The 26,736-nt window shown below is 42.0% G+C and overlaps 1 protein-coding gene across 3 annotated transcripts in view; it reads left to right on the top strand.

Annotated features, from left to right (window-relative positions):
• Window positions 1-26,736, top strand: part of adgrv1 (adhesion G protein-coupled receptor V1) — an 80,753-nt gene that overhangs the window by 39,127 nt on the left and 14,890 nt on the right. For all 3 annotated transcript variants that reach the window (XM_058071120.2, XM_058071121.2, XM_058071122.2), the window contains 34 exons: window positions 132-387; window positions 742-944; window positions 1,064-1,240; window positions 1,332-1,514; window positions 1,642-1,821; window positions 1,911-2,075; window positions 2,394-2,517; window positions 2,620-2,743; window positions 2,817-2,955; window positions 3,042-3,227; window positions 3,303-3,538; window positions 3,616-3,764; window positions 3,843-4,041; window positions 4,125-4,344; window positions 4,416-4,655; window positions 4,827-4,976; window positions 5,093-5,313; window positions 5,389-5,668; window positions 5,760-5,903; window positions 6,212-6,383; window positions 6,473-6,614; window positions 6,713-7,281; window positions 7,376-7,639; window positions 7,797-7,914; window positions 7,999-8,170; window positions 8,317-8,559; window positions 9,516-9,923; window positions 10,469-10,641; window positions 10,738-10,984; window positions 11,111-11,250; window positions 11,673-11,833; window positions 12,220-12,320; window positions 22,716-22,832; window positions 25,658-25,836. In XM_058071120.2, the coding sequence (XP_057927103.2) occupies window positions 132-387; window positions 742-944; window positions 1,064-1,240; window positions 1,332-1,514; window positions 1,642-1,821; window positions 1,911-2,075; window positions 2,394-2,517; window positions 2,620-2,743; window positions 2,817-2,955; window positions 3,042-3,227; window positions 3,303-3,538; window positions 3,616-3,764; window positions 3,843-4,041; window positions 4,125-4,344; window positions 4,416-4,655; window positions 4,827-4,976; window positions 5,093-5,313; window positions 5,389-5,668; window positions 5,760-5,903; window positions 6,212-6,383; window positions 6,473-6,614; window positions 6,713-7,281; window positions 7,376-7,639; window positions 7,797-7,914; window positions 7,999-8,170; window positions 8,317-8,559; window positions 9,516-9,923; window positions 10,469-10,641; window positions 10,738-10,984; window positions 11,111-11,250; window positions 11,673-11,833; window positions 12,220-12,320; window positions 22,716-22,832; window positions 25,658-25,836 (6,782 nt within the window). The remainder of the gene's footprint in view (window positions 1-131; window positions 388-741; window positions 945-1,063; window positions 1,241-1,331; window positions 1,515-1,641; window positions 1,822-1,910; window positions 2,076-2,393; window positions 2,518-2,619; window positions 2,744-2,816; window positions 2,956-3,041; window positions 3,228-3,302; window positions 3,539-3,615; window positions 3,765-3,842; window positions 4,042-4,124; window positions 4,345-4,415; window positions 4,656-4,826; window positions 4,977-5,092; window positions 5,314-5,388; window positions 5,669-5,759; window positions 5,904-6,211; window positions 6,384-6,472; window positions 6,615-6,712; window positions 7,282-7,375; window positions 7,640-7,796; window positions 7,915-7,998; window positions 8,171-8,316; window positions 8,560-9,515; window positions 9,924-10,468; window positions 10,642-10,737; window positions 10,985-11,110; window positions 11,251-11,672; window positions 11,834-12,219; window positions 12,321-22,715; window positions 22,833-25,657; window positions 25,837-26,736) is intronic.

Here is a 26,736-nt window from a genome sequence, read left to right on the forward strand (position 1 = left end):
ACATTTGAACCGCCATTTTTAGATTTACAACCATTATCTTCTAATGTCTGAAATGTTTTGTATGATATTGTGTACTGTATGTCTATAAAAGAGAATGATCTTGAGGAGTAAGCTAAATATGTCATCCATAGGTAGCCTTCTCAGAGGGCCAGTCGATCGGCACCATTCCACTGACTGTGCTAGCAGATGATGTCGCGGAACTGAGAGAAAGTGTTACCATCACCCTCATGGATGTCACCACCGTGGGGCTGCAGGACCCACAACAAGCAGCGGTTATTAACAAGCTGCGGGCAAATGCTCTACTCACCATCCTACCAAATGGTTCCCCCTATGGGGTGATTGGATGGCATCTGGACTCTCAGATTACTCTAATGCAAGAACCGCATGGTGAGGATTATTCTCGGGTGTGACACACAATGCATTGTTTTCTACTGGGAAGATATTCAACAGTCAAACTTAGTTTTTGTCATACCACCCATACTTCACCACTATCCAACAACATCTTGACTGCATTAGGTGTTAGAAGCTGTTACGGGAAGAACACTTTGAGATTTACTGTAAAAGGGCTTTGATGGTTTCCTGGATGAAATTAATTATTTTCGAGATTAGTATCTGGATTGTTAAAACAATGCAGAAATGTATCTTTTTGTTTTTTTTTAGCTTTATTGAAGTAGTAATTGGCATCTTTCATGTAAATAATCAGTAACAGTCATTCAATCAGTCATTTCTCCTTACTTTCAGCTTTTCCAGTCAATCTGACTTTGTCCATAGTCAGGGAGCATGGCTCCTCAGGTAAGGTCGCAATACATTACAACACCAGGCCAGCTTTGTACCAGCCTCCGTCCAACCAGGCCAGTGCTGATGAGGACTACATTGCCAAAGACAGCACTCTCATTATGACGGAAGGTGCAACTGTGGCACTTGTGACCATCACAATCCTTCCAGTAAGAATAATCTATCCTTACAGTATTTTCACCATGTATTTCAACTTTAGAGATAAGACGATTCTGCGTATGCATGGTATGTGTATTTGTTCTAAGTGTGTAAAAATGATTTTTCAAAGGATGACATCCCAGAACTATCAGAGAGTTTCCTGGTAAACATCACCAGTGTGGAGTTAGTTAGTGGGCTAGACACAGCAGGCCATCCCTCTGTGAAAAGACCAGGCATGGAAGTAGCTGAAGTCACCATTCAGGAGAATGATGACCCTCGAGGGATCCTGCAGTTTGTTGTACCTGAGGTGAACACAGGGCTTTCAAGCCTTATTTTAAACTGGAAGTGAGGGAATATTGTAACATACAAGTCTGATTTATTTTCTTTTTCTATGCTAGGATGTGCATGGAATCATGGTGGCCTACGAGATTCCACCTCCTGACAACATCCTCTTCCTGAATGTGGTGCGACTTGCAGGTGTTACTGGAAGACTGGTCGTGTACTGGGAGGCTCAGCCTCTGACTGCTGATCGTAATGATTTTAGCCCGTCATCAGGAAATGTCACCTTTCAAGACGGCCAGGTAAATACATGCAGTGGTTGTTGCACACATGTCACGTAAGGTTGGGGAAGTAAGTGTTTAACACAATTTGCTTACCACTGTTGTGGTCTTTTTATTTTCAAATCTGTCATCATCCATGGGTTCCTAGAGAGAAGCCGTTATTGCCATCACCATCTTGGATGACGACCATGTGGAGGAATTGGAGACTTTCAGAGTGACTTTACTGCGTGTGATTGGTGGTGCTCGACTTGGAGATGTTACCTCTGTGACTGTCAGCATTCCGGCCAATGATTCACCTCTAGGGCGATTTGGATTTCAGGAGCTTGAGGTGATTTACAACTAACAACTACAGACTGTCTCCATCAACCGGTTGTTTTAGGGTCGCAATAAATTCACATAACCTCTGTCCGTTTGCAGGTTGTTGTAAGTGAGCCAGAATTTGTTGAGGATCCTGTTGCTGATGCCCAACTCGCAGTGTTGCGAAGTGGAGGAGGTGAAGGGGCAGTGACATTGGTGTGGCAGCTGGATGGCCAAGCTGTAAATGACCTGTCACCTCTCAGTGGGACTCTTGTCTTTACTGAGGTACAACATGACTCACCAGCTACATTTGGCTTCAGTGAATGAGGGAACATTTTAGGAACACCTCTACAGCCTGTTAAAGTGCAATATACCATTGCACAATACAATAAAAACTACACGTTAGAACTGCAGTACAATAATAAATCTATTGTGATATTTTTACCCTTAATGTCACTTTTTTGTGAGCACATCCTGTTTGACCCTGTAGTGTGAGCAAACTTCCCCCTCAAAATTATATGTTGTTTGAGGTAGTTTCAATCTGGGTTCATACATACATAGAATACAAGTTGATTCTAAATATCTGTTATGTTGACTTTCCAGAATGAATCACTGAAGACTTTTGTGATAAGAGCCCTTGCTGACAGCATACTGGAGGGAGATGAGCACTTCACTGTCAATCTGTTTCCTGGAAATGGCAGTGGTGCTGTCATTGACCCTTTAAATGGTCTGTATTTAAAGGCAAATGGCACTTTTTAGGGGAATTTTTTTCCCCATCATTCACAATATCTATGTGAGACTCCTATGTCAAACTCTTTCTGTGCTTCAGACATGGCGACCGTCACCATCATGGCAGACAAGGCTGCCCTTGGCATCATAGGGCTAGCAGAGTCCTCAAGGACCATTTTTATTGGTGAACCTGAAGGATTATACAATGGCAGCGCTGTTGTCAGGTAAGATAAGCGAAGGCAAATGACATACTATTTAAATAGTGTATGTGAATAAAATAATATATATTTGTTTCAGCCTTATTCGTGGGCCAGGTGTGTTCGGGGAGGTGCAGGTGCATTGGAATATCACTCCTGCTTTGGTTGCAGAGTTTGAAGAGATATCTGGCACAGTGACTATGAGGGACCAGCAGTCCTTAGCTTCTTTTATTCTAATGGTACTAACCAATGTGAATTGTTAAAGTCCCTCTAACTATTTACACCCTCAAAACAATGATATCTCCGTTCTCTGTTCTGGCTGAAGGTTGTCGATGATTATTTTCCTGAGGAACGGCGTGATTTCCAGTTAACCCTGACATCCATGTCACCGGGCCTGGAAATCAGTCCCACTGCACGCCATGCCAGGATAATCATGGCAGCCAGTGACAACCCCTATGGCCTGTTCTCCCTCACCCAGCAACAGATCAGTGCAATTGAGGAGGAACAAACTGTGAGCATAAATTTTGTACAGAAAAATGTACAATACGTACATAAGGTTTTTTACTGACCATGCCTTTTTCTTTAGGTAAATGTGACAATTAATCGCTCATTAGGCACACTGGGCAGCGTTTGGGTCACCTTTCAGACTTCAGGCACCACAGCAGTTAGTGGTGAGGACTTTGCTTCAGCTTCAGGGCGATTGCTGTTCGCCCCAGGCCAGACGTCAAAACAGGTCTCAGTGGGTATCTATGATGACAGTCTTCCAGAGGGACCAGAGATGTTCTTTTTTAACATCACTGAAGTGGAAGTGGTAAACACCAGGTACAGAATGATGAAAGTATATGAGAAGTTAGTGTGGACCAGTGATTCTTTAATATCTGTCTCCCCCTATTGGTCAGTGGTTTGGACTACACAATAAGAGATTCTGGTCTCCAGCTGGACCAGCCTCCAGTCATAGGTGACATCTCATCTATTGCAGTTGTAATACTGAAGAATGACAATGCTGAGGGTGTCTTAGAGTTTATACATGGCTATGTAAACATCACGGGTGAGTCAAAACAAATATGCCTTAAAGTTTTCAATAAGCAAAACAAAATGTGGTATCATTCTTGCTCTTCTGTTTCAGTTGAGGAGGATGCAGGCACTTTGTTGATACCAGTGGTGAGGAGAACCGGTTCTTATGGAACTGTCTCAGCTGAATACATTTCCACCGGCCTGAGTGCAACTCCTGGTCTTGACTACATCTTGAATAATGGCTCAGTGATGTTCGTCCAAGGACAAGAAACTAGTTTTGTTAATGTTACAATTTTAGATGACGAGCAAAGGTAAGAGGAAAAGATAAACACCTTCAGAGATAGCTGTAAGCATGTTATATTCATTATAATTACTTGTGAATGATTTTTGATAGTGAATATGCAGAGGTGTTTGAGGTCTTGCTGGTTGGAGCCACAGGAGGAGCGGTCCTTGGCTTTCACAAAGTCGTCAGAGTGACCATCAACAAGAGTGACTCTCCCAGCGGTGTGGTGCGGTTCCTTAACGAGAGCCTAATCACCATTGTCAACCCAAACGACACTCAAAAACTCACGCTTGTCTTAGAAAGGACAGGAGGCCTTGTTGGCAATGCGACGGTACCAAGAAATGCAAAAAAAGAATTTCCGATATGTGTTTCCCTCGATTCCTAAATGGCTTTCGTCCTCAGGTTGCTTGGATCATTCTTGGACCAAACAGCAGAGATACCCTCCTTCAGTCCAATACAGATATTAGAGAGCCCTTGAATGGGTCGTTTTTCTTTAGTGATGGAGGGGGAGGCGAACGCATTATTGAGCTGCGGATCCTCCCTCATGGTCAAGTGGAAATAGAGGAAACATTTGTAATAGAGCTCAGCATTCTGTCAGGTGATATGGACCTTGACCATCAGGCTGGCTCCATAACTCTAAAGGCAACTCATATTTTTTTCATTTTTGAGCAAACTGAAATCACATCCAGATGTATTACTTTGTGCAGTTCATCATAAACATGAATACAACCCTCACATTCAGCAATCATTTTATGTTTCTCAAGAGATGAACACAAGTTCTAATATCAATATCACCGTGTCTTCATTTTTTAGATTGAAAAATTTGGAGACCCAAATGGTATAGTTCAGTTTACTGAGGATACTCTTCAAGAACGCCTCTACAGTGAACCCACAGAAGCAGAGGGCTTGAGCAACATATCATTACACATTACACGTCGAGAGGGTATCATGGGTAATATAACGGTAAGCTCACCCACTCATAATGCACCCACTGGCCTGTGTTGTGTGAAATGAACTAAACAATAAGTCGTTGAAAGCAGTACCCTCCAGGAAACAACTTTTTCTTCTTCACACTTTAGGTCCACTGGCAAATACAGAGTGAATCTGACATAACTGGGGATTTCCTTATATTTTCCGGCACTGTGCTAATCTGGGAAGGCCAGAGAGAGGCAGAAATAGTGGTTACTTTGATGCCTGACACCGTACCAGAGCTGGAAGAGCTCTACACTGTTCAACTCACAGCTGTAGAGGGCGGTGCTACCCTGGATGTCAACACAAACCTTTTACGCACCCACATTAGGTTTGTCCTCTTTTTTTTCTTCCATGCATTGGCTAATGTTCATGTCAAAATTGAAATTTGATGTTATATCCTCAGGGTACATGCTAATGATGACCCCCATGGCGTCTTCTTCTTGAATCCCGGGCAGCAGTCTGTGGTAGTGGAGGGGTCAGGGTTAGAGGCCCGCAGAGTTCTGGTTATGAACGCAACTCGGCTTGCTGGGTTGTTTGGCAATGTCAGTGTGGGCTACAGAATCACTGACAGGGCAGAAGAGGTGATGGACATTGAGGTATTTGTGGGAGGACAAGCGGAAGGAAGACTGTTGTTCACAGATGGGCAGGCTTTCAGTGTTGTTACATTGCCGATCACCAACCAGGTATGAATGAGACATAATGAAACATCCAACCAATTATACTGTATATTTTAGCTGAGGTGAGATTGATTTCGTTTTTTTTTTTTTTTGGTAGGTATTTTTATCATTGGGTGAGACTTTCTCAGTAGAGCTAACTGATGTAGTACTTTTGAGTCCTTTACTTGGCACACCACCCCGCCTCCACCATGAGTCCACTGTTGCCATGGTGACTGTACCAGAGGAAGCTGCCAGCTCAGAGGTCAGTATTGGCCTTTCTGATTAATTATGCAACCAAAACACAATTTTTGCTCATTGTGTACACAAATGTATTCATCAAGTAGCTGAAACTTTGGCATTGTTTAACACGAGAATACAACATTCTAAAAACATTTATAGATCAGCAAAGTGGAAAACACATAATAGGTCCACTTTAATATTTACAATGTGCAGCGGGTCAATAAAAAAAAGCTGCAGGCCACCAATGACCCTGTGCTACACTTTGGATACCCCAGCATTTAAGCAATATTTAGCATAATCCAATGTTTCCCTTTCCTACATGTTGTTCAGGTGGGTTTTTCCTCTCTGGCCCTGCACGTTTCAAACATTGAAACAGGGGAATGTGAAGCCAAGGTGACACGAGGAGGGTTATTTGGGGATATCAGGGTCGAGTGGAGAGCCGGGTATCCTCCAGGGCAATCTCCACCTGGCTTTAGAATTGGGTTGATCACACCAAGTTCAGGTAAAAAAAAAAGTACATGATTGTACATGTGTGCTGCATGTGTATTTTGCATTGCTTTGATTACACATGTGGTCCTTCCTCCTTTTCAGGATCACTAACCTTCTCCCATGGAGAGAGGACAAAAGTTATACCTCTGACAGCTTTGGCTGATACATCTGTCCCAACTGCACATGCGTTGTATCTTAGTACGGCCGCCTCCAGCCCTATTTTCGGCAGCCATGTCAAGCTCAGGTAAGCTGTGAATAGTCGTTGCACAAGGATGCCAAAGCGTGATGTCATTGTATTGAACAAACAATGACCAAATCCAATGTGTCATGGTCTTTGTGCAGGTCAGGCTATACAGTAGCAGAAGTGGAGCCATTGGGGATCTATCAGTTTGCCCCTGATTCCCGCCACCTAGTCATTGAGGAGGACATTCAGACTGTAACGCTCTATGTCCAGAGGCTCTATGGTTCTCGTAGCAACAGCACTCGCTTGTCTTACACAACAATTGCAGGCAGTGCATCTACAGGAGTTGATTTCATCTCTGTGCCAGATGGACGTTTGGCTTTTGACTCTGCTCGGCAAACCAACACTTCCCTCCATATTTCAATCTTTGATGACGCTCTTTCAGAACCGGATGAATATTTTCACGTCAATCTCACGAATGTTGAAGTCCTCACTCCAGATACATTTTGGGCAGATGTTGTCCCTCGTCTTAACCCACCTCACAGTCTGGCAACGGTTACCATCCTGATGAGTGATGTGACCAGTGGAGTGCTGAGTATCGGACCAGGGCTGGTCAAAGTACCTGAGGATAAAGATGAAGAGAGTCAGCAAGAGCGAAAGGTGGTTCTGCGGGTTCGCAGGTCGGACAGTGTAATTGGAGATGTGCGAGTTCAGGTTAAAGCATATGGAGGTGCTTTATTTATTGAATTTTCCTTTATTTAATGTCTGTTTTCATAAGACACTTGTAATCAATAATAATTTAACATCGCTGTGATTTCTTCCAGATGGAAGCACAACACCGTTCCCCTTCGCCCATGAATCTGTTCAACCTTTAGCAAAAGAGAATCAGGACTTCCACTTGGAGTCTTCCATTGTGCTCTTGCGGGCTGGTCAGAATGAGACAGAAGTGAGCCTCTTTATTCTGGATGACTCAGAACCAGAAGGACAGGAGGTGTTCTACATCTATCTCAGTGACCCCGAGGGAGGGGCTCAGATCACTGACAGTCCAAATCAGGGATTTGGAGCTTTTGCCAAAATCACCATTCTTGGTAAGGGTTTGCAGGGTTTTCTGGCTCATACAATGTGCTTTATATGTCATTGTGCTAAATTAGTCACAATTCTTCTCAATAATCCCAACGGTAATGATGGCATAGTACTGCAATAATCATAATGTATTCTTCCTAATTCTTCCCATGTCAATCACAGGGAGCGATTTCCATAATGGTATTGTAGGCTTCAGTTACAATTCACTGATGGGTCAGGTTCTGGAAGAAGACTCCGAGAACAGAACAGTTCAGCTCTTACTGCAAAGGCAACAAAACAGGTTATTATAGTCTTGTGGTAAATAATGTGTACAAATACAAAATGCACTTCTTATTTGTTCAAATACTTGTTTCTCTGTCCTTAGAGCTTTTGAGGATTTGCAGATTTTCTGGAGAGCTACATTTAAAAAAGCAGCTCCAATTCTTGTCAGTAATGGAGTGAACCTAACTAAACAGCTGGTGCACACATCAGGATTTGTACTATGTAGAAGAGGAGTGACAATCTGTGCTTTTACTTTGGAGGTCCAGGATGATGAGGTAAGAGGCCAGAATTAGTTATCTGGAGATTGATCAGTTCGTAATTGATTATTTTATAACAGATTCCACATTAAAAGTTTTATAGACATTCAATAGTATTGTATATATTCGGTAGTGCATATAATAAGTCATCTGTGTTACCACAGGAACCAGAGTACCATACTTGGTTCTTAGTGGAAATTTTCCAAGTGGGTGATGGCGCCACCATCAATGAGACCAGCCGATTTGCCAATATTACTTTGGCGGAAAGTGATGATCCACGAGGCATAGTGTACTTTGCCATCAGCCACAGGCTCCCCACCGCCACTCCAACGACCACAAGACTCAGTCTCCAGGTGTACAGAAGAGCAAGCACAGCTTCAGCCATGTCTGTATGGTATCGCACTCTGGTATGTTGAACATTTTAATGTCAATGTGCACATCATACGGGTAGGCCAGCATGCTTTCAATGTAGGCCAACATGATTGAGTTTGATGATGGAGAACACCTTAATAACGTTTACTACATTTGTTCCTGTCTAAACGATATCAATCAATCATACTTACCTCATGAGTCCAACATCACGAATCTAACTACATATAGTACATATGCAATGATTAAAATTCTCAAAATAGATTGTAGGAGTCCGTGGATGCAGAGGTGTTCCCACTCAAAGTCCTTCCTTTGCATTATATATTGCTAAAATTTAAAACAAATTAAATTACTTTAATTGTTGATGTCACAAAGAACATACATAGATCTTTTGACATTAGCTGAGTTGAAAGAGTCTTTCTGAGTCTTCCAGTCTGAGTCTGGAAGACTCAGAGTATTCTGAGTCTACTTTAATCTTGGAGTGCACTTTCAACGAAAATCAAAAACCTCCTACCGACACAAAACGGGTTCCCCTGCTTTCATCTTCTCTACTTGTGTCAGCCGCTTACGAAAAGCTTTGGTGTGAGACAAAAGCATTCCTCAGTCAACTCAATTCAGTCAAGTTATTGTTTTTAATACAACCAAAGCAGTCATGCTTAAAGTAGATTGAAGAAGTAGATTGAATAACTGAGCCAAGTCAGCATTCACAAACATCTTTTTGTTTAACAGGGTAACTTTGAGTCACATGAGATGAGATGTCTTTAAAATTCACACAAAAAGTGTCTTTGTGTTCAATCAACCTACATGCTAAGTATCTCATGCTCCCAGCCACGAGGTAGCATACAGTATCTATATGTTATTTACGTCAAATGCTGTACTCTATTCCTCCTCAATTTCTTTATTTGGCATTCCACTGTAACAAAAAAAAATATATATTATATATATAGATGAAAAGATGAAGAAAACATGTCTAGCTGTCCTATTTTCCTTCCAGGAGCTGCCCAGAGGGGATTTGTTTGGACCATATGTAATCCATCCAGCTAAAGCCGGAATGGATTTCCCTAGACAAGACGGCATGCTAACCTTTGATGCAGGTCATCGCAATGCATCTCTGGACATTTATCTAACCCCTGACATTGCGTCACCCTTACCCAGGCCTAAGCGCTTCCAAGTGGAGCTTTTTAACGCCACAGGCGGCGCCCGAGTGCACCCAGAGTTTGGCCTCGCAAATGTGACAATAGTGTCAAATGTTGCCAGTGCCACTATGTGGGCCTTGCTGGGGAAATTGCATCAAACTCTCGATATGACGATATTAAACCAGATGTTACACGGACTCATCGACCGGACTGCTGCCATGTTACCTCGAGAGCAGATGACTGCTGTGCTTGAAGCTCTGGGGAAGGTGAGAATTTTACTTGACACTCCTGAAGGGGGTTCTGATCAACTACTGTAGAATTGTTACAATTGTGGAGGCTCCGCGGTGTTTGAGTGGTTAGCACGCAGGTCTCACGACTAGGAGACCCGAGTTCAATTCCAGCCTTGGCCATCTCTGTGTGGAGTTTGCATGCATGGGTTTTCTCCGGGGACTGCGGTTTACGGTTTCGGTCCACATTCCAAAACAATGCTAGGTTAATTGGCGATTCCAAATTGTCCATAGGTATGAATGTGAGTGTGAATGGTTGTTTGTCTACGTATATGTGCCCTGTGATTGGCTGGCCACCAGTCCAGGGTGTACCCCGCCTCTTGCACGAAGACAGCTGGGATAGGCTCCAGCACCCTCCCTCGTGAGGATAAGCGGTAGAAAATGAATGAATGTAACAATTGTGACAATTAGTTAGCTAATTAACAAACAACCCTTCATGTTTACATTGTTTGAAAGCTTGAGTTTACCATTAAATGTTATAATCCCTGCTCTAAATCTTGCATCTCTGTCTTTTCTTGAACCAGGTACTTGCAGTGGCCGAGAGCACCGCTATACATGAAAGCAGCCGCAATTTGACCTATGACCTGCTATGCACTTTGGCCAACCCCAGCAGAGCCGACACACGGGGCCTTAGCCACCTTGTGGAGGTGGCTGAACGATTTGCCTTCTCCTTCCTCACGAACAGTCACTGTGAGATGTGAGTGTGTCAAACACAGTGCATGCTTAAACTTGATTTAAAAATTCTGTTTTGTTTTGTTTTTTATAATGTCGTCTCTTTGTTATACCTTTCCAGAGGAGGTTATATCTTGGACACGTGTCCACACATGTCCATGTCTGCCTTCCAGTGGTATCCCACACAAATCAATGGACACACATTCAGGGGGCGTAATGGAGACTTCTTGCAGCTTCCAAACACATTGCTCACAGTGCCGGCCGTAACCACCCCAGATTGTCGCAACCTCAGCCGCATTCATATGATTGAGTTCAGAAATGACATATGGTTTCTCACCAATGATACAGCGAATGCTCTCAATGGGAAGGTATTAATTAGCTCTTAAGCCTCGACAGGCTCTCTTTTCTTTTCAGTAGGTGGCAGTATTGGCCCATACAGATACAGCCATGTTAACCACAGGGCACTTTTTGGTGTCATTCTGTGTACTGTCTAGGTTTTCTCTGTCAGCTTACAGGACATACCATCAAGACCACTTGGAGATGGTATAGAGGTGACTTATCGTATCCACACTACTGGTCAGCCACTTAAACCAGGACGTTCTATGTGCCTGCTCTGGAACCAGACCACTTCAAGGTAGCACACCACAGATACAAGCCGGCACATCCTTTGTAAACTCAAAATAAATACTTTGTATATCTGACGTCTTACGCTTATGTCTTACTGTCATCGTCATATTGCTGGGCAAGGTCAGGTTGTATCTACAAAACATTGAATTATCCTGGTCACCTTCAGTTTAATGGGGACATTGTAGACGTCTAAATTGCAGCAGATTTGACTTTTGCTAGAACACTTCCCGTACAGTAATAATGCAATAATCACACTACTGAGAGATTGGCTTGAGAGAGGGATTGAGAGAAGTCAAGTAGTCATGAGCAAGGAAAGGACACATAAACCTCAGTTCCAGTTATTCCATTTTATATAAACATAATTGTGATGCCTGTGGCCTTGTTTTGTAATATTTTTTAAGATCTGTGCTCTTCCTCTCCTTCCTCCAGCTGGTCATCAGATGGTCAGTACTGCAGGGTTGTGAAAGAGAGAGGGAGCTATGTGGAGTGTGCCTGCTCCCACATGTCTATTTACACCGCCTATGCAGAGTTTGCCCCCCTGGCATCATACAACCAGGCCTTCTACGCCTCAGGGTTCATTTGCATCTCAGGTATAAAACATCACACAGCACACTATGAATTGTTATATACATGTATTTGTCTTTAAATTCTCCTCCTTTGTGAACTCTTCTCCAAACTACGTCAATGGACGTAAGTGGATAAGAAGACAGTAGTGTCAAAATAGTGATCCTCTTTCTTTTAGACTTTCTTTGTAGGGAAAAAATAGTTTTTTAATCGGTTAGTATAAAAGCCTGTGATTGACTGAGAGTCAACCGGGATAGGCACCAGCTCACGCATGACCCAGAACAGGATCAGCAGTCGAAAATGAATGAATGCATAACAATGTTTAATTACTTGACTAACCGTATATGCATGGATGCAAAAGATACATTTATTTTAATTTCTTAACAATGGCTCCTTGTTCTCCCCTTTTCAGGTTTTGCACTGGCCATAATAGCCCACATCCTGTGCTCCCGTTTCCCTACGTTTGCTGCCAAACTGCTGGTTCACATGATGGTGAGCTGCCTAGGAACACAGGTAATGCGATTTCGTTATTTTTAATACTCCTTTTTTAATACAACTTTTTATTCTCTTAATTACAACTTTATTAATATTCTTCTTGTGTACCGGCAGTGTACTTTTAGAATTTTTTGTATTTATGGATGTAGAAAGAAAATTGGATGTCGCTGGTTTACGTTGTTTGTGGGTCCCAGTGCCCTGACAACACAACCATGCACGTACCATCACCGATTAAAAACGGAAGCTATCACGGTGAGCAGTGAGTAAGATATGCAGTCTGTGGTTTGTCTCCGTGTTGGTCTCAGCTGTGTGTGTGTGCTCGACAAGTGCGGGACTGGTAAATTTCCACAGGTAGCCCCTCTCTTTGGATGACAAACATCAGCCTTGAGTCGTTGGGGGCTACGCACCTTGGGCTCTACCCGTTTATGGCCGAGACTTAGATGGGTTTGGAATGGAAAATTCCATCCTGTACTTTTTCTATGTCAATGTATGATTTGGCCTCCTTTCTTGGAGGTGCATGACTTTGTAGTATTGTTCATAATATAGTGTTTGTCTATAACCTCTGGTTGAATCACACAAATGAACAGCATTCACTCTTAAAAGTGATCGACTGGTGCCGCTGGGAATAATGTGCAAGCTATGACTGACTCTGAATTAAATGACTTATTCCTTATTCTGTCATATTCCACTATAAATTGTGCCTTTATAAAGAGCGAATGAAAATAATTTACCTACAGCATGAGCCTGGTGAGATTATATTTCAAACATGCCATTTATGATGTAAAAAAACCCAACACTCTTGCACTTCCGAGACAATAAATGTGATTGGTTTCGTTATGGATGTCTTGTGTGGTGTCATTAAGGATGCCCTAAGGTCCCAGACTTGCTTGTGTCTAGCCATTGATCCCAGGACCAAACACTTCTGATCAAGTGGGTTGCTGCTAGCAAAGTGCAGAAAATTAAAGTTGCTGCTTTGAATTATGTCTCTCATTATCACCATTTTACCACGAAACGATTAAACATGCTAATTATTTACTGTTTGTTAACATTACCGTAGATACAGTGCTCTGAAACTAACTCTAAATTTAATTTAAAATTCTAACTCAATTACTCTTGGTTTGGTTCCTTCGACATCTTGACATTTATTCAGGCATTTGGAGCAGATTCCCTCCACTAATAAAAACAACAGCTAACATTAAATAAAGTTGTCCCACATGATTAAAACATTCTCTATGACTTGATTTGGATTCTGGGCAAAGCTGCATTGTAAAATGAGGCTGAAATGGTAATGATTTCTCCCATCCAGGCCTTTTAGGTTGAGTGCATTGAAAGCAGTTAAGCACTTTGCCTCTCTGCTCAGGAAGACAACTGAAAATTGTCTTGAGGGGAATGGAAATTTACCCAACGCATGTGTGAGATGTCATCAGTGCTGTGTGTGTATGTGTGTGTGTGCGCATATACATGGAAATTTTTAGGGACTAACCAGGTTCCATCATTACTACCAACATCTGTACAGTAACTTACACTGCAATTACATGGGTCACTATAATACGACTTTAGCAGTGGCAGCCAGTCCCTTTGGTACCTGGGCCTTCAATGGGATCATTTTCAAATATTTTTTCCCCAAACACTGGCAGTTTAAAAATTATACTAAACATGTAAACATGCCGGGCGGCACGGCGGTCGAGTGGTTAGTGCGCAGACCTCACAGCTAGGAGACCAGGGTTCAAATCCACCCTCGGCCATCTCTGTGTGGAGTTTGCATGTTCTCCTCATGCATGCGTGGGTTTTCTCCGGGTACTCCGGTTTCCTCCCACATTCCAAAAACATGCTAGGTTAATTGGCAACTCCAAAATGTGCATAGGTATGATTGTGAGTGTGAATCTATATGTGCCCTGTGATTGGCTGGCGACCAGTCCAGGGTGTACCCTGCCTCTCGCCCGAAGACAGCTGGGATAGGCTCCAGCACCCCTGCGACCCTCGTGAGGAAAAGCGTTAGAAAATGAATGAATGTAAACATGCCACGATGGGGTTTCAAACCACGGTTGCCCATATAGAGCAACAACCTTGCTAGGAGCTGCTTGAAGAAGTTCTTCGGTGGCAACTCGAGTACATTAAGTAAGAAAGTAGTGACCATTTTACCAATATAAGGCCCTTTATCTTCAGTCACCAATAAGCCTGACATACATCACTGCTAATAACTTCCAGTTATTCACAGACATCCACCGGTCCAACAGTGCTTGTCCAATCCAATCAGGACATGCTCTTCAGTCAAGATTTTTTGTCCAAAAAACAGTCAATTATATAATCAAGCTTTTGATTTTGTTTTTATAGCTTCAAGCCTAAAGTTAAGTAACAGCACAACCTTTTATGAGAAGGTATTGTACTTGCACAGCCCACTACATCTCAGACAGCCAATCTCACTCAGTCAAAAGTGTTTTTCCCACCCTATATCTGAGAAGTGTTCAGGGTCCTCTTGTTCTGGTGAAAGGATTTCCTGTTAGCTCTGGGATCAGCTCCAGCATTCAGATCTTAGCTTGTCAGCCCATAAACACACTCACACGCACAACACCCTCTTTTCAATGCACCCACCTACTCAGCTCACTTCCCGCATTTTAACAAAGTGAATAAGCTGTGTGGTTACGGGCAGGATTCCCAAAAGCAGGGTCCAGTGGAGATTTGCATGCATGTAGTTTATCAACTCTCCATTAGAGGGAGTATGTACATAAACATAAGGTAAATAATGTCTTTTTCCTGAGGAAGTTTATCTTTTCCTATCAGGAACTATCAATCATTGAATCAATACACAATGTTTTTTGTGTGGCTGTCTTTGTATCGCACATCAGATGTCCTCTCCTATTTTAGTTCTTTTGTTCTTAAGTGTTTGGAATTGAAAGATTTCTTCTCATGTGAGGGGGAGAGCTGCTAATGCAAGTTGTGTAATTGCCTCTAAGGGGTGAAAATAACTGGGAGAGTCTTTTTTGGGACTTGTGTGTCATGAGCCCTTGCCTTTCATTTTGCTCATAAAAAATGAACATATCTGATACAAACACAGTCATTTCGTGGAATATTATTTTCCTCTCATGTTGTTTCTCTCATCCTAGCCTTACTGCTTCTAAATAGTGACTCATTTCCTCATTGTCCTCGGCCTCCTTTTATCTTTCCGCTGAGATTAGCTTATTAGAATAATGTCAGGCACCAAAAGCTGTCTCTCTCTTGCTTTCTCTCTCACTCCTTTATTCCTGTGGAAATGACAAGACACATCCTGTGTGACTCATCAGTTTGACTGATGACAATCTTTCCTAATCTAATTACAGACAGTCCAGTGCCCCTCTTCATGTTTTATTATCATTAACAGGGGCCTCGTTGAGGATCCCTGTGGAGCTTCATGTAAGCAAACATGACTTTATGTTGTACTGGGACATTTTTGCAAAAATACAGCTATTATTGGATTACTTTTTGTAGTGATATGCAATTGGGGGCCAGCAAAGCCTTTTCTGCTGGCCTAACCACTATCAGTCAAACGGACCTACATTTGCAAACTCTGGTTTATGTTCCATGGAATTATATTAACTTATTCCCAATAATGCATTACCTTTATTTCATAGCGTGTCTCTTACCTTTAAGTAGTGTATGTGTACAGGTGCTATGTTTGATTTTTTTTCTCCAATCAAAATGTATTTGATTGGATCTAATTTGATCCTATCTTTGTGTATGCCCACACACACGCACCATTGTGAATGGCTTCCATGTTCATTGAGAACAATTGAAGTTAACAGCAGATGTACAGTATATAAAGCACTATATAGTAGTCTGCACTTTGGGTCAGTCATTGTTGTCACTGAATCCTTATCATTGTCCTGCAACCAATTCTGGACTCTAGAGGTTACATTCACATTTTTGCCAAATGTCTGTTGACCTCAGAGGCGGTGACCTCGAAATCACTTCCATGAACTTTCCTCCATTTCCAGAAAAAGCACAGTATAAACAGTAACAGGAGGCCACAGTAACCTCTCACCTTCGTCCCCGTTTTAGTGTTAACTCCTGTCTCCTGTTAGCCGCAATGCAGCTTATCACATTGTGTGCATGTACAGGGTTGGAGAGTTACTTTATGAGTTATGCACACCCACTGGGACAACTTCTTAGTGCCTCGTACAGAACTTGTATGTTGTAAAGCGCTGTTGCATGGGAATGCATGAAATCTACAGATGATGTTGTGTCAAAGGAATATGTGAACCATGCCTGGTATCTATTTATTTACTGGCCTGTTATGAAGCATGAGGAAAAGTCAAAGATTTTTTAATAAGCATACAACAAAAGTTCAAACTGTGTTTCCTGTAGTCTTCTGTAATACGTGCCAAACACCATGCAGTGTCAGATACCTTTTACCTGATTCAATGGCATCTCCGGTTACCCATCAAGGACAAACAGGACTGCTGACACTACAGTTGATAAACAAAGTGGGAACCTACAGAACTCTTTAGTATCTTTCTATTTTTGGAGTTTGACCGCTTGTCTTGGCTGCACTTTCGGGTGAACTTTGGCGCTTTGGAGGACATTTGTTTACTCTGAAACCATTGAGCTTATTGGTGCTCTAGATGGATACGTGCGTTTCTTTGTTTTCTTTTTTTCAAGATTTTTTTTCAAGATTGCTTGACAACATCGGCGAACATGAGATAGAAAGAGAAATGATTGGAATCATGTAAGACTGCCTTGAACAGAAAATGAGTTGCCTCTCATCCTCAGGGCATCAGGAAATGTTCAACAGAGGAAGTGGTTTAAGCAAGTAATTGCATCTGTAATATGGTCTTTTCTTTTTGGTCTTTAAACACATTTTGCAAAATGCTTGGAAATATTAAAACACTATGATGCAATATGTATGACGTTGAACACAGTAATGTGAGATCCATGCATATGTGGCATTGATGCATGCACAAATTAAAAGCAAAACACATAAGTCACCGCGTGTAAATACCCTAATTTCCGCAACCAACCCATAAACAAACAAGAGAATAAACCGCCTAAAACTTCAATCAGCAACAACCTGCAGGGGTCAGTGTAGCTCCACAACATGGGCCAAGTTCAAGCTCAGACTGAATGAACGTCCCTGATCGATCACTCAATGAATAACCACTTCATCTGACTGGACTATGAGATCTGTCTGTGATCACAGATTTGTATGCTGCAACAGAATAACAGACAAATGGCAGTAAGTTGTAAAACATTACAACTGTCGTCAATAAGCCAAAGTCTTTGAAAGATGCACTGCAAGTTCCCTTTGTGGCATAAGTGAAAGACAGTTTTCAACATTTTGACAAATCAATCACCCTTTGATGAGAAGAGCTGCAGCTGATCAACCATTTACACAGAACAGCTGGTTGGGCGGACAAAGCTGCTTTAGTAGGTCAATATCGGTTTATGATTATCATATGAAGTCTTTAACGTATGTTACGCACAGAATGCTTTCATTGAAATTATGAATGATTTTTATTGTGTTCTGTTCATTCTGCTGCAAAGAGGAGCCAACTTAACCCGAGTGTCCCAATGCTTTTCCCCATATGTAGCAACTGCCGTTTCTCAATGTTGCCTCTGAAGCCACTGGAAATCATATAAGAAGGGCGCAGTTGGATGCTATTTTTTGAGTTGTGGTTCAGTCCCATAAGTGCATAGTCAGTACAGTTGTGGCAAAGCAAAGCAGAGGTTGTTGACTACTATACACATCACATGTCTCAAATGCTTTGCTGTCAGGTATCCAGAATCACATATACCAGAAGCTAAAAAAAGAAATTCTAAAGGTTCCCTCGAAAGTAAACCCATTTGAATGGAAAACAGATGCAGTTTTCCAGTAGGAGACACTGTTTGACTTAAGTGTGAATTTTAAAAACAAGGAGTTCTGTTGGAATGCAGTTAAATGTGCTTCATGGGGATTTGGCTGGCTCATCTGGTGTCACTAAACTACAATGGCAACAAAGCTAAACCCTGACATATTCCTTGTGATGGACTACCTTTATGAATCATGCTTTATTTATCAATTCATACATACCATGTAGACTAAAGGAAAAAATGGGCTTTGACTGCAGTTCTTGATCAGTTGTGGGGGAAATCAATAATCAAAAAGATTGGAGAAGAGGACTGGTGAATCTTTCTGAATCTTTAGATGCTATATTACGTCATGTTGTCTTTCGTTAGGCCATCAATAAGTTTAAACTGCATCCAATGGATCAACATTCAGTCAGTAAAGTTATGCATTCCGGGAATCTATCACTCGTTCTCAGGATACACCCCATTGCTCCCAGATCATGTTTTTGGCTGCTTCACACATAGACACAGTATATTATGTTGCTGCCAGATCAATGTACTGTAGGTGCCATGTTGTGGTTGTTTGGATGGGAAACAGAGCAAAAGGGAGTCAGTGTTTATTTGCCAACAGCTGGCTCAGTGAGTAAGCCTCGGCTTGAGGTTCAACCCCAAACACTTCTGAACTTTACTTCTATTCTTTGGCCTCAGTGAACTGAAATTGCAAGTCAGTATAAAATCACATTCCTTGTCAGTTGTCTTGCTATGACTATCCAGTGAAACTATTATGGAAAGATTAAAAAAAACATGGAAATTGAAGATCACCGGCCCCGGATGTTTGAGCTATTTTTTTCATTGCGGTCATGCATGCACTTTCAATTGTCCTCACTCTTTTTTTAGTTTAACAACCTCACCTCTTGTGCATCACAGCTTTAAACGCCATACTCCTTTGCCCTCCATCTACGTAGACACACAAGACCTGGCCTACTAACCCACCTATCAGCCAGCCTGTGACCTGCTTCATGCAACTGCTTGTCCTGTGCGTTTTGGCACATAAACAGCACGTCCACCACAACTGACAAACTGCAGCACGTGAGAAGACTGATGGTGGTCACAGTAGAGTACTGTACTGCCAGGAAGGAAATAATAGCACTAGCTAGTGACGGCAATGCTCTTGACAGCATTTCTGATATTAAAAAAATGAAGTCACAATGGCTTCACATTCATACAATTCCAAGTGTGAATGTTTCATATGATCTCAAAGGAGGAAAAGTGGTTTTGTGTAATGAGTGGAGCCAAAATTACCATCATCTCATACGTCTGTTTTTACTTTGCTGTATTTCATTGTGAACAAAGGCTAGGGTGCAGGCTGTGGCTGGAACCAGCTAGATCAGACCGGTAGCTGTTAGGAGGAGGGGGTAGGTGGTGGGAGTTGGAGGAAGTCGAAGGAAGGGTGTTGTTGGATTGTGGGTGTGGGTATAGCTGAAGAGGAACTATAAGAAAGGGATAGAATGGCTGGAGGAGGAGACAGTTGGAGTGTTTTGCAGAGTGGATGGATGGTCTGGCAGCCAGACAGCTATGGGGGTCACCCGCCCTGCTCTTCCCCCCACATTAGTCAGTGATGTAATGCAGGCAGGGGCTATTTTTAGCTGCACTACTGCTGCACTGCTTCCATAGCTTCAGCTCCATCGATCAGCAGCGATATTCTCTGGGACTGGGACTGGGAGAGCAGCAACCACCAAAAGCATGCAGTCACTATAACCAAGTGTTGCTCGAGAGGCCATGTTTCCACATAGTGAGCTAGTTTATCATTGACTTTATGAAAAGTTTCCCATACAGTGGAATCCCTAAAGTTAGACACCTCAGTAGTCATTTGACCCAATAGATCAAAACCTTTGTCGTGCATTCAGTTTTCAGGGGAAAGTATGTCAGCCCTTCAAAGATGAGCAATGTCATGGTTACAATAGTTACAAATGTATTTCAAGTCCATCCATTAAGTTGTTGATTTGTGCACGTAACTGAAGAGCTGTGCACAAAAATGTTACTGGTCCAAGTCATGGGCTGCCTTTTTTTATAAAACATACTTGGTAGATAAGCAAGATGAGGCCACTGTCTGCATGCCTTCTTATTGTCTTGTTTTCAGCAATGCCTTGGCTTGATATAATCATGTTCAAGCAAAACAACGCCTTGCTATGCAACCTTGCAATCATGCAATTAATTAGCCTGTTTTTATTTTTGGATGCTTCTCTACTTCTGTTGTTTCGTTTGACCAGATAAACCAGCACATGCCACCATCACTTGACTTGACTTGTACCTCCCAGTGTCTGCTATGAGTTAGTCTGTAGCCCGAGGGTCTAGACAAGTCGACTCCTCGTGACTTACACAATACAGAAGGCGAGCTGAGGGGGGACAAAGGACACTGCAGGCAGATAGGTCCCGATAAACCCTCCATCCAGACTTGACACCTCCCCTCCCTGATAACCTTTTCCCGCTGTGGGTCATCATTACCTGGGTGCTGCTGACATGTAACTAAGTTACTTTCCCAATGACCTGAACAAAGGCCACATGCTGTAACTGTGACCTCGATACCTACATAGCAAAACGTAGACAATAAGGCCTTCATAAAGGGCTTATCCATACCTGCACCAGGTCAACACAATTTCTTCCTATATGCTGATCCACCTCAGATGTGTTTGGATATTGAAGAAGGAATAATGGATATAAAATTATCTGTTCCAGACTCAAATTGTCACATCATAAAATCTTTATTAACGCTAATTTTAATATTCATATCTGGCTTACAAGTGTATAAATAAGTTACTGACCCACTTATCTGGGTCTCCGGCCACTCTTCCAGTTGCACCTGGAGAAAACCGAGGCACTCCCATCTTGATTGTGAGCCTGCTTACATCTTACTTTGTGTGGATGGTCTCCTTCAACAATATGTCAACACCCTTTGTTGAGGCTGGTTCTTCTTTTGCATGTAGCTAAAATCCTTTGCTCATTTGCTAAACTGAGGCAACGCACATTATGCCGATGTGTTGCCTTTTGTGTGTCTTCAAAAGTAACATATGTTTATTCAAGACTGAGGTCAATGTTGTGACTATAGCTACTATATCTACTTGATAGCCTGGAGCTTCTTCTAGCAGCTACTTGTCTGTCCCAGGCTCAGTTCCAGGCATGAGTTTCCTTCCTGTGCATGTCACCTACTTGTACCCTGCAGGGTTAGGACTCATGAGTCCTATTTGTGGAAAAAAAAATGCGTGTTCGTCCTCTTACTGAAATAAATATTCAAGCAAACAGATAATTCCGCCTGCTACTCAAACAGATATGGTGTACCCTCATGTCACTGTTTATGATGGATACATGTGGAACTAGCAATGTCAAATCCTGTTGTCCATTTACAATGTTACTATAGACACAGCAAATTAGCCGTGTCAATGGTAAATGCTGATAGAAGAGCATATATGGTCATGTTGAGTGTGCCATTCAATTTCCTTTGAGGTGAAAGACACTGTTATGTAACTAAATGTGGCCAGGGGGCCCTTCATTTGTTACCTGAGGCTCTGTGTTGCCTGATGGGTGTAATGTGAGTACCAACTGACAACAGGTTATCATTCACGCCTCCTCTTTTCGTGGCACGCCTCTCACCCAACAGCCTGCAGATTATGTAATAAGGGCCATGCCTCATTGGCACCGCCTTTTCAGATGGCCATCAGTGTCACAGGGTTTACTGCTGCCCTTATTGGCTTTTCTACACTCCTACCTGATGCACTTCCCATGTTGATTCCCCATTCCCTAATCTCTAGTATGCAAACTTGATTTCTGCACTTTGTATTTCTTCAAATGAATTTAGGATTTTTTCTTCTACAGGTAGCATGTCTGCATTATAGTTTCTTTTTTGGGGAAAGTAAATTAAAATATTGAAACAATTGTGCTGTATATCATGAAGTGTATAGTGGGCACTGTATGTTGACTCAAAAACTCACCATACTCTGTCAAGTGTTTGTTCTCCGAATGCCGTACTAAACGAAAGCTATTTAACGTGCTATCCCTGCTAGATATATTTCATATCATGTGTTGCAGGATGCAAACTTTACATTAGCGCATTAGAGCATGACACTAAACTGCACACATGGATCTCCATCGGCACTGAAAGGCTTTGATTGGCATATGCCGATCACATTGTATTTTTGGATAATCCAGAAATAATGGTGTGTACTAATTATGATGTTACATTACATGTTTCTTTGTATGGCGTATATGTCGAACGATCCATCCATTATATATGCCGCTTATCCTCACGAGGGTCGCAGGGTATGCTGGAGGCGGTGTACACCCTGGACTGGTGGCCAGCCAATTGCAGGGCTCATATAGACAAACAACCATTCACACTTTCATTCATACCTATGGATCATTAAGAGTCGCCAATTAACCTAACATGTTTTTGGAATGGGGGAGGAAACCGGAGTACCTGGAGAAAACCCACACACACACAGGGAGAACATGCAAACTCCATACAGAGATGCCCGAGCGGAGGATCTAACATGGCATATGTAATAAATATTAACCAATACATTCATATACAGTATTTATATTTTTGTTTCTCCCTTGCAGATCTGCTTCCTGGTATCGGCTTTCCGTGGCCGGGTGTTTGCTGAGGACAGCTGTGCAACTCTGGCGCTCTTCTCTCACTATTTCCACCTCAGTCAGTTCTTCTGGATGCTAATACAGGTAATAGCAGGTGTCAAGTTAACACTAGGCACGCTTGGTTTACTCTCTCACCATCGGAACTAAAAATCAGTTAATTTTGCCTTTAAACATAGCTGAAACAGATTTGAGAAATGTGTTTTCTTTGTTTTTCTCATGCTGATATGCCTCTCCCATAGTCTTCTATTACCTCACACTTTGAAAACTGACACTATATGTCAGCAAATTCTTACTTTGACTGATCACTGCATCTACATTACCTCATATGAGATGCAATAGTTGTTATTTTTTGCAACATTGAAGTTTTGGCACATTCTTATTTCTTTTCTTAATTTAGATAACACTTTGTACATATTTCAGGCTAGCCCAGTAAAAACAAGGTTTTCTTTGTTTTTTTATACCCCCTTACTACTAAACTACTACTACTACTTTACTACTTCTTTACTACTAATCACCAACATGCTTCATTTCTCATGTCTTAAATTCAGTAAATTCTGCAAAACACAAAACCAAATAAAACAGCAGCATTGGAAGTGATTAATATGGAGATCTCAACTTCAGCTCATTTTAATCCCACTCTGAGACCCATGACAACTTGTGAAAGGCACAGGAATTTACTGATCTTGATCCAATGTACTTTAACCACTTCCCCCAGACAAACCATTCCATTCTCATTTGGAGCAAAATGTTCCCTCAAAATGTAAATTTTACAAGAGTAAATCATATTTTTCAGAATCCCCACCCGGCAGCTCTGCTATTATTGGCACAGTTTTATAAGATTATCCTTCTAATTAAGCTACTTGAGGTCCACCATAAAGTTTGTGTTAAACTAGGACTCAAGAGTTTGTTTTTTTCATTTTTTCATTACCGACGAGGTGGTATCTTTGTATATTATAGAGCACATAGAAAAGTATTAGTGGCATGGCTGAGAAATGCCAGACTTCATCAACTCTTGAAACTCCAGAAGCTGACAATTAAAATATCACAGCCATTCTATCTGTAATTGATGGCTGTCACCAAACCTCTTTGTCCTCCTCAAAGTCTTTCAATTGATCCCAGTGATCACCACAACTATTAGGCAGACACTCTAGCCAAGCTGATGATATTAGAAGGCGCCAGCAACTCAATCTCAAACCACAAGGAATTCAATAGTGTGTATATTTATATATATATATATGGGGTGTACATCTGTGCCAGTGGATGAGTGCACATGTAGTCAGGGGAATATGTACACACATACTGCCAGAAGGCAGCCAATATCTGGATCCAGACCAGGGACTAACTGACATCATCTTCTGGGGCGGCCTGCATATGATTACATAACAGTGCTGCTCCTTTAAGTCAGCAGGAAATGTTAGTTGCTCAGTGTGTGTCCAGTCTCTCTCTGCTGGTTTGCCACACAAACACAACATTGTTTTGCCTTGATGGGCTGCCAACAACCATCAAGCTCATGTCCAGTCAGCCAGGAAGCAGTCATCCTCACAGTTAAAGCAACAAGTCGTAATATTACCTTAAAAATAACAGCTTCGCAGTACACCGCCTAGCAGGAAAGAGAATAGTCTGTCACTGACATGGTTATGACCCTAAACCACCCACATACGCGGTCTGTAACACTGGTGAACCAGCCAGGACAGCTCTCATGTATTAGCTCTGATTTAGGGTCCTATTTTTGTAAACTAGGTACGCCATACCAGTGGGGTGTGACATCCTCACTTTGCAATTTTCATGAACGGCGCAGTTCGGCGCACCCACACCTCCGTCCCTCCCTTGATGGTCTATTCTCTCCTGGTATCTCATCCTCCTTATTTTAATGTACTCTTTTCAGATCACATTAAGAATAAAGATTAGTGGTGCCCTGGATGAAATTACGCCAATTGCGCCATGCTCTGCCAACCTGTGCCACTTTGTACTGCGCCACTAAAATAGAGCCCATCGAGTGAAATAAAGTAATACAATCATTTTAAAACCAAGAACAGTGGTTTCAAAGTGTGAGGCGCCATAACTCTCTAGTGGAGATGCAGTAGTTTGAGCAAAACAAAGAAGAAATGTCAAATGTGAAGAACCCAACACATCTCTCAAGTGTAAAGCAATTGATATAGTTTTTATTGGCTTTGCACATTCTACACATTCTATTTGTTGCATTGTGACGGCTTCAGCCAGCTCACATTGAAGGGAAAGTCCAATCTGATTCTAACATTTCCCTATTGTCTTAGCGATACACACTTCAGCTGTTACACAACCACGTCATGTTTTTTGCAAGTTGCACGTGTGTGTGTGTGTGCACGCACAGCAGAAGCAGCGTTCATTGCGTCACTTGTTATACAATGTAGTTATGATTATGCGGGAGCAGCGGTTGTCTGAGGATCAGCATCCCATATTGTTAGTTGTTGCATCACAGTGCCAGCAGGCGCGATACAAATGTGTTAGCAGACAGATGGACAATCCCCAACATCATCAGGTTTATACAGTAGGTGTTGTATAATGGGTCCATTAGTCTTAATTGTGTTGTTATATTGTCAAAGTCTGTGTCCTCTCTGAGGTCCCATCATTTTAGCATGCAGATTTCTTCCTGTATCACTATTTATTGGAACAAACTCTTCTTCATGCTTGCACGTGCTCAACAAAAAGATGCTAATGTAACAATGAAGCGCTCAGTGTCAAATCCTGGATGACTAAAAACCTGCTTGGCTACAAAGCAAACATTGCCGTTTAGTATGATACTTTTTGTTGCTTCTGCAGTAAATTATGATACAAAAAGTTCTCATTTCAGCCACAATAATGTCCTGGGCCTGGGAAACTATAAATTCATGTAATTTCTTTGAAGTTATTTCCTCCATCTTTTTCCCCAGGCAGTCAACTTCTGGCAGGTTCTTGTAATGAATGATGAGCACACAGAACGGCGCTATCTTCTCTATTTCCTGTTGGGATGGGGTCTTCCTGCTCTTGTCATCATCATCCTGGTCATTGTGCTGCTTGGAGGCTTCGGCTGGAGCATCCATGCTGTCTATGGATTGGTGCAAGGCGACGTGTAAGTCAATAGTGCTTTTTTTGGCATTGTAACCTGTTTTTTTAGATAAACACCTGATCTTGTGACATCATGTGAGGTGATGGCGTGCCCAATCAGATGTGTGAAGCAATGAATGAATCACAGTGGCGCGAGTGTCTCCTGACAGGCTCAGTACCGGCAAAACAAATAAAAAACGCACACTGAAAGCAACCATACATTCATCTGCTGTGTTTGCGTGAGTTGTAAATAAACACTCTATTTCTGTGTGTGGAAACCTTAACCTTTAAACAAACATATGACATCACTATTTCTGCAAGTGACTGTTTTTCATGCCTCGTATGCACGTAAGTGTTATAAAGTCAAAGAAAAATAAAGATTGGACCCAGAAATCTAAAATTAGCCATTGGCCATAGGTGTGGCTGTTATCCTTGGGACCGAGTGTGTACGCCAGCTTCCTGTGGGTGGGTTACTGGCCATGACACAGTGAGTGCATAGACGTGACATTTGAGGATACAGAGGAGTATTCAGCTTCCCCGAAAAGTAATTTTGCCTTCCTCTTTTGCGGTAAAGAAGCAAAATTCATCAAAATATAATCCCATTCCTGTCACCACTGTGATGATGATGATACCTTCTCATTCACATGCACTCAGTGACAACATTCAGTACACTTGCACATTCAAATGAGATCTGACACCAGGAAAGGTATTCATTTAACATTTAATTCCTTGGCCCCATGCATACAGCAGACTTGCGTACTTACTACTGCACTTTTATTATATCAGCAGTTTTACATTATCATTGAAAGAAAATGACAGAAGAATTAGGTTTTTGAGTCAGTGCCTTTTAAAAGAACTCCAGTCGCTTTTGTGCAAATGACCTTTGCTATTTCCTTCAAGTTCCTCCTCCACCCTTAAGCCAATA

Source organism: Doryrhamphus excisus, linkage group LG3 (assembly GCF_037039965.1).
Source record: "Doryrhamphus excisus strain RoL-2023G ecotype Guam linkage group LG3, RoL_Dexc_Guam_v1.1, whole genome shotgun sequence".
NCBI lineage: Eukaryota > Metazoa > Chordata > Actinopteri > Syngnathiformes > Syngnathidae > Doryrhamphus > Doryrhamphus excisus.